We start from the raw sequence: 7418 nt of genomic DNA, 5'->3' as shown, positions 1-7418 counted from the left end.
CACTGCACTTCTCAACCCACATGACCGTATTATGGTAAGTTGAGGCCTCTTTCTCTTTCTCTCCAATTTTTTGAAATCAGTTTTGAACCCCTAAGGGATGTAATCAACTCTCTTTTCAAAATACGGGGCTGTATTAATTTGTTCATGTAACTGGCACAGGGTCTGGATCTTCCTCATGGAGGTCACTTGTCACATGGATTTATGACTCCTAAAAGACGGGTATATGGGACTTCGATTTATTTTGAATCGATGCCCTACCGTCTTAATGAATCAACAGGTGCTGCTCTGCATTCTTATATTGTGTAATGACTATGTGGTCTATTGTTGTTCATTTATAATTCGTTGATAATTTGCATTCATTACCAAATTCACTTGCAGGCCTTATTGATTATGATATGCATTGACAGTACATATATGGCGTATTGATACAAAACTCTTCTAATTTTGTTTTATTTGAAGTTTTTCCAATTTTTTTGGTTCGATCCATGAGTATGTATGTATAATACTGATAGGAAGTGCTATTTGCTGTGTTTTTGCTCCTTTTTTAGTCTTACCCTTCAGTACTTATGTGAAATACTGTAATATGTCTTTCGATTCTCTTATTTTTCATAGATCTGTCACCTGTTGTTGTCATACTGTTGATTTGTATTTCATGAATCTTCAGTACATATATCGCATACTCATAGGAAGTGCTCCTTGTTATGTTTGATTCAGTACGTATATGAAATACTGAAATAGATGCTCTTTGTTACGTTTGATTCAGTACTGAAATTGGATATGGAGATGATCTGGAGCTGCAGTTCAGAACTTATTGCAAGAAATGACAGATTCTGAATGATAGGAACATGAGTTATTGTTGGTTCAGATTTGCAAGCTTGTGAAATCGGTGGTGGTCTTGATGAAGTTACAAATTGGTTGTGACGTGTGTTTGAAAGAAGGTGTGCTGCAAATGGAATTGGAGGAACATAGAAGGTTGGGTTGCTACATTGTATGATCCTACAATGTATGTGATGTAATACGTTTTCTAATTTATTTATCATTGATTCTTACAGATTTGTATTATACCTGGAAGCAGTGCAGCAAATATGTACTCGAATTTGTAAGCATTCAGATATATAATAGGATTTGTAAGCAGTACGACAGATATGTACTCAGACGGATATGTACTCAAATTTGTAAGCAGTGTAGCAAATATGTACTCGAATTTTTAAGCAGTGTACCAGATATGTACTCAAATTTGTAAGCAGTGTAGACACACACGTTTGGTAGTAATGGGCATTATGGACATTTCCATGTTTTAATTAATTTTGGACCTCCGGATAAAAAAAAATTCCGGTTGGACCCTACTATAAATAACTATATGGGCCTAGGACCAAACAAGAAATTTTCCATTGTTAGCCTTGCGGATATGTACCTCCTCTGTGGGCTTGTGCAAAAATTCTCTACTTGGGCTTGATCTCGTCACCCATATTTGCTTGGATAGTTCCATAACCTAAAGGAACATTCCAGAAGGGTCTACAATATATTCTGGAATATGCAAGGATAATTAAATTTAATTTATATTGGAGAGTCATGCAAGTGCCGGTTATTGCAGGAGGCATGCAGGGCCTGCTAAGGGAGGAGGCATGCAAGAGTCAGTTATGACAATTGATGTCTACCACGAAATTAAAGAAAAGAAACGGAAATTTGCACCATATAAAGGTAAGCAATCTTCCACACAAAATTTCCTGTGAAAAACTCTGTCTAATTTTGGCATCGGAGAGTTTTTTACAGATACCCCCTATATTGTTCAATTGAAGATTAAAGCAGCGGATTGATCTTCGATAAAATCATCATCAAATTCGTGTTTGGGGTGAAGTAATTTTACCATACAGACAGCGACCTAGACCTCCAACCAGTGATGGAACGAGGAATTAAGATTGTGAGGGCTAAAAATAACTTACATAAAAATGTGGACTGTAGTGGACAAAATGCAAAATATTCGGTGGGCTATATTGAAAACGTGGGATAATAGTCAACCTTTGGCTCGGCTCTTGCCCCCAACTAGGGAATGAGCTACTTGAGTTTAAAGTGAGGCAGACCTGACCGATCTAACTCCATCTTAGATTCTTACAAGCAATTCCATAAAGTGGAAGCAGTGACGGGATTAGGGGAGTGGCTTGGACAAACCACGAATTTAAATCTTTTCCCTCCTTAGACAACTATTGCATTTTCTACAAACACATTCCATAAAATTACCACTTTCATGGAAGTTAAAAATGTTGGTATATTTCAAGATTCTCAGAATCATCGGACGCATGTCTGTCTATGATTTGCACACTTGCATGATTTTCTTTTTATAAGATTTGTTTAGTTGAGATACCATATTTAAGCAATATCCAATGTTATCTAAATGTAAAAGTTTGTGCGAAAAACAAATCAATAAAGTTGTAATCTGATGTCTGCTAAAAGGGACTTTAATATCTCTTGCTTAGCTAAGAAACTTTCAGCCGATGTTAATTAATCTTCTTTATTGCTAACCTAAGGTAAACCCCCTAATCATGTTCTTTATTGCTTTGAGTACTCGTGCCACTGTCACATTGATTCTAAAAGATGGCTAAAACGGAATTACTTGTTCATTCAGTTGTCAGATTGAGTTTTGTAACTTGTAATTAATCCAACCATTTGGTATTTCAAAGTGGAAAACTTCAGATAGGAAAGGATCGAGTTCATCTTCTTACAAAAAGAATTGTTCGGGAAAAAGCTACTTCTTTGGTCTTTTAGGGTGTTTGAACACAGTTTAAGAAGTTGGTTTTTTACTTCAAGAAATTAGTTACACAGTAACTCTTTTAAGCAAAACGTTTTTACTTCTGATTTGTGAAGCTTATGAAAAAGTGGGAACACTTCTACTTCTGGTGCCCAAAGAATTGTTCTGGCACCCAAACAGGGTCTTAACTATACATAAACATTATATCTACAGGCACCAAATCCTTGGGGGGTGGTTCCACACACAACAAAAGTGGCTCCAAATAGTAGGACCTTGTGTTGGATACATGCAAGGCAATCGGGCGTCTGAGGCTGGGTTCTACACCCTCCACGGCTCAGGATTGGCTTGATTCCTTCTGTTAAGGTGTTTACCTGAAATTTAGCATCCTGGGATACCACCTTTACGAATGAATAATGATAGACAAGTAGTTGCATCTGGGTGCAGATTCTTCTTCTGCTTGACATTTTGCTTATACTTGCATATACATCCTACAATAAACAGGTTGCAAAATAGGCATATCATAGCTGTATCGTTGCCGTTGTCACATTACATAAATGACAAAGAGAGTTCACCAATATGGTTTACATATATGTCACTCTTCGGTGGTTGAGCAATTACATCTCAAGACATGTTTGACAAAATCAAGGAAAAACACAATTGAATTGAATATTTGGTAACCAAGTTTCAGTAGATACCTTCTCCGTAGACTTATATACACAAAATGAAAATTTCAACGAAAAAGAACTGGGAGAAAGACAGATTCATCCCTCTTCCTGAACTGTTATATCCTTGCACAACGATGCAGCTAACTCTGTTATACTCTGCCAACTTTTCTCAAAAGATATCAAATGGTGTTCGAAACTGAATGCATATACTTGTAATTGCGCAAGAGACCTTTCATGGAAGAACATTCTGTCATCATCTCCACAAGTTTAACTAATAATCTAGAGTAATCACCATGTTCTTACCACTGGTGTCCAATTTCTCCAATCTAACTTCCCACTAGTTCTGCTTCTTAAACTCACCAAATCTTTGAATTCAAGTACTTTTTTCCGGTAACTATTACTTTGTTTTGTTGGTTGTTCAGGCACAACAATAGGTTCTTCATTTTCTTTCAGATTATCATCTATTTTAACAGGTTCTGGCAATGATGTGTCTATGATCATCTGTCCAAGAATCTCTACTACTTCACTCATTCTAGGACGGGATTTTGGTTGCTTCATGAGACACTTGTTAGCTAGGGAAACAAGTTTTTGAGCTGATTTTATGCAATACTGATCTTCTAGCCGTGGATCCATAATCAAATAGAATTTCTTGGAGCCTGATACATAGGGTTTAACCCATTCCAAGAGTTTCTGCTCGCTCTTCGGTAGATTTCTGTCAACTGATCGTCTTCCTGTGATGAGCTCATAGAGGACCACACCAAAACTCCAAACATCACTTTTAGATGTCAGTCTACCTGTTTGAACGTACTCCGGAGCTGCGTAGCCTACTGTACCCACAACCTGTTCAACCAAATACACTACAAAATTTAACAACCAGTGGACGAGTAAATAAGCTCATTACGGTTTTTATCTAATAGAATGCCACATATAGGATTGGGACTTGGAGGCTAATAACTAGCACCAATCACAATGGACAACCCTGTGAGCCTGGTACTCTATGGTCAAATTTGAAACTAGTCCATAGCAGTTTTAAATGTAAGGTAACAGATCGAACTCATGAAAAACAATCTTATAAGTGAAAACAGATATTACCCCCAAATTCTTGAAACTTACCGATGTTGAAACATGACCAAGTCCTTCAGCTGGTCCCTGCCTGGCCAACCCAAAGTCTGAAAGTTTTGCAGTGAAATTTTCATCCAGCAGAATGTTTGAAGTTTTGAAATCCCGAAATATTAACTGTACCAAAGAACATGTAATCTAGGTTGAATACTTGACAGAACTCTCATAGAATAAGACGTAAAGAAAGAGAACTCCCAAGAAATTTGAAATCAGAATGAGTGGGGACGCTCAAATGGTTCATGATTTTGCTAATAATTAAATACTGATGAACATCCACTTTCATGACATTTTTCCACCAGGCTGACATTTCATTAATCATATAAGTTGCAATTATTACTAAACATATGCCAACATTACTAAGTTAATTTACCGTGTGACGCAAAATTGAGGAGGTACCTGAAAGTCCATTTCTTCGTGAAGGTATGCTAAACCGCAGGCAGCATCATGAGCAATTTGTAATCTCATTTTCCACGACAGAGGAGAAGGCACCCGAGCAAGTAGATGGTCTTCCAAGCTTTTATTTCTCATAAGTTCGTAAACCAAGAGGCGTTGCATACCCCTTTCATCATCTTCGGCACAATACCCTACTAATTTGACAAGGTTTGGATGTTTAACCACACCCAAGAAATTCACTTCTGTAATCCACTCTTTGTGCCCCTGAATACAAAAGGTAAAGTAGTAGGCACACCATCAGATAAAGTAATAATACTAGTATCCAACCCCGTATCTAAAATCTGGCAAAAGCAAAGCCGAGAACACTCTGATGCACTTCAGTTCCAGCTATAAAATGCAAACACAGCTTCCTAGCATGATTTGATAAAACTTAGAATAGATGTCTTACCAACAAACTTAAGAACTCAATTGCTGAGTTACTTTAAGAGTTATATACAAAAAACAGGGAAGCGATTGGGCAAGTAAACCAACAGATGGAACAATAATTAGAACCCAAACAGTGAAAGATTACATGCCACTTCTGCCGATCTGGTGACACCCCTTTCTCCTAGTTATTAACAAATTGCATGACAAAATTTCAAGAACGGGCCACTCTAGCCTCATCAAATGACAAGCATCAGTCGAACAAATGGTGACTCGTCTTATCCATCTAGATCTCTACATATCTTGCTTTTCAATTCAAACATAAACTACTAGTTCTCACCTGATTCATTTTTGCATAGTTTTCACCTCTCCAAAAATCCACAAGTACCTTCCTAACTCTATACTCCTTTAACTCCATTCACTGATAAGAACAGCCCACATCAAAATTGGCTAAGTCTAAATAAAGCTATTACACTCCAATAAAAAATCAATCAATTAACATATCAAAATTCATGAAACCCAAATAGCCCCACATCAGCTAATTCTGACCAAAATGAAAAAGAAAAAAAAAAAAATATGAAAATGCACAAATTTGTTGATTTCTCCATGTTCTAAACAGAGATATTGCAATTCTGTAACAAACCCATGTAACAAAATCAAGAATTCACACAGATGAAAATCATTTAAAAACAAATTTGACGAAATCGATGAAAGGGGAATTAAATCGAAGACCTTGCCTGCATTCCATTCCGATTGAGCTGTTTAATAGCAACATCCAACTTCTCATCATCATCATCATCAACCTCATCACCAACATCATTGTTAATCTTAACAACACCTCTATAAACAGAACCAAATCCACCTTCACCAATCATCAAACTCCTACTGAACCCTCTAGTAGCACATCTCAATTCATCATACTTAAACACATGTAACTCATTGGACCTTCTCTGAGACAAAAAATCATGGAAATTGATCGTATCATTCAAATCTCTTGAATAATCAGAAGAATCATACTCCGAATTACGCCTATGACTAGCATCTGCTGTAGTGCTTGATGACGCAACACTCAATGATCTTGCCCATGATACTTTCGATGATACCCTTGATGGAATTATCGCTTCTCCTCCTCCTCCTCCATCTTCTTCTTCTAAATCTTTCGAGAAATGAAAACACTTCATTCTTTAATTTCTGGGTTTTTTTTTTTCCTTCAAATTTTTTTAGACACTGAGAAGATATTTGCAGAAGGGGTCAATGGGCAGGGTGGGGAGGTGATGAAATGGTGAACTACTATTGCAACTAGTTTGAAATCTTCTTATTTGTTTGCTGAAATTCTTGTTTAGAATAATGAATGAGTAGTGTTAAACAGTGAGAAAGACAAGTAGGTTTTGAATTTTTTTGGTTTGTTCTGTTCTGAGAGGGGATGGACGGGGGTTGGTAAAAGAATAAATCTGTTTTAAGACATGGTCGTCTTGTTATATTATTTTTCTAGAGGAGATAATATGCTTATGGAAAGGTCCGGAAAGGAGACTAGACTTTTAGGTTTGTTTCTAGGAGGGGCATGTGCCTTTCTATTCCGCGTGTTTAGAATCTCATAATTTTAGCATCCTTGCAATGTCATGTCAAAAATGGCGTATAAACAACTGAGTAACAACATTTTGACAGCAAACTGATATGACGGAACGTGAACCGCATAGCTCATAGCTATTATCCTTTTAGCTGAACTAGTGGGACCGATAAAAATGTGTGAGAGTCGATTTTTGTGATGTTTTTGTTGTGGGTCTATTAAGAATTTTCGAAGAATTTTAAGTGATTCTTTGGTAGATTAATAAGGGATTTGAATGCCAGAAGGATAAGTAATCTCAGTAATCCGAAACAAAAATAATATGTTTCACTAAAAGCTAACTTTTTGCTTCAAAAAATTATTCTAAAGTCGTGTATCCAAACAGAATTTCTGTTTATTTTTTGGTTTTAGAAGGTGAAAAGTTACTTCTAAAATGTTATCCAAACACGCTATAACCGCAGACCGCAATGGTTTTAGCTTCTGAATAGTCAATTAAAAGAGGTTTTGC

General features: G+C 36.7%; 1 protein-coding gene across 1 annotated transcript; it reads right to left on the bottom strand.

Moving 5' to 3' along the window:
• Positions 1-3240: 3240 nt before the first annotated feature.
• Positions 3241-6527, bottom strand: LOC113313383 (serine/threonine-protein kinase PCRK1-like). The gene is made up of 4 exons (XM_026562143.1): positions 6084-6527; positions 4927-5187; positions 4525-4647; positions 3241-4251 (listed from the first exon to the last, which is right to left on the bottom strand). Exons 1-4 carry the CDS (start codon positions 6525-6527, stop codon positions 3700-3702), a joined length of 1380 nt encoding a protein of 459 aa, XP_026417928.1. The 3' UTR covers positions 3241-3699.
• Between the last annotated feature and the right edge of the window lie 891 nt (positions 6528-7418).

This window comes from Papaver somniferum, chromosome 9, assembly GCF_003573695.1.
Source record: "Papaver somniferum cultivar HN1 chromosome 9, ASM357369v1, whole genome shotgun sequence".
Taxonomy (NCBI): Eukaryota; Viridiplantae; Streptophyta; class Magnoliopsida; order Ranunculales; family Papaveraceae; genus Papaver; species Papaver somniferum.
Note: the sequence above shows the minus strand (reverse complement) of the source record. Positions and strands in the feature narration are given on the sequence as shown.

Bases quoted from the DNA above. Each gene is read 5' to 3' on its own strand.
- LOC113313383 (XM_026562143.1), bottom strand. From the start codon at position 6,527: ATGAAGTGTTTTCATTTCTCGAAAGATTTAGAAGAAGAAGATGGAGGA. The intron at 5,188-6,083 runs GCAAGGTCTTCG...TTTTGTATTCAG, and splicing joins TCAATCGGAATGGAATGCAG to GGGCACAAAGAGTGGATTAC. The intron at 4,648-4,926 runs GTACCTCCTCAA...TCTTTGGTACAG, and splicing joins ACGAAGAAATGGACTTTCAG to TTAATATTTCGGGATTTCAA.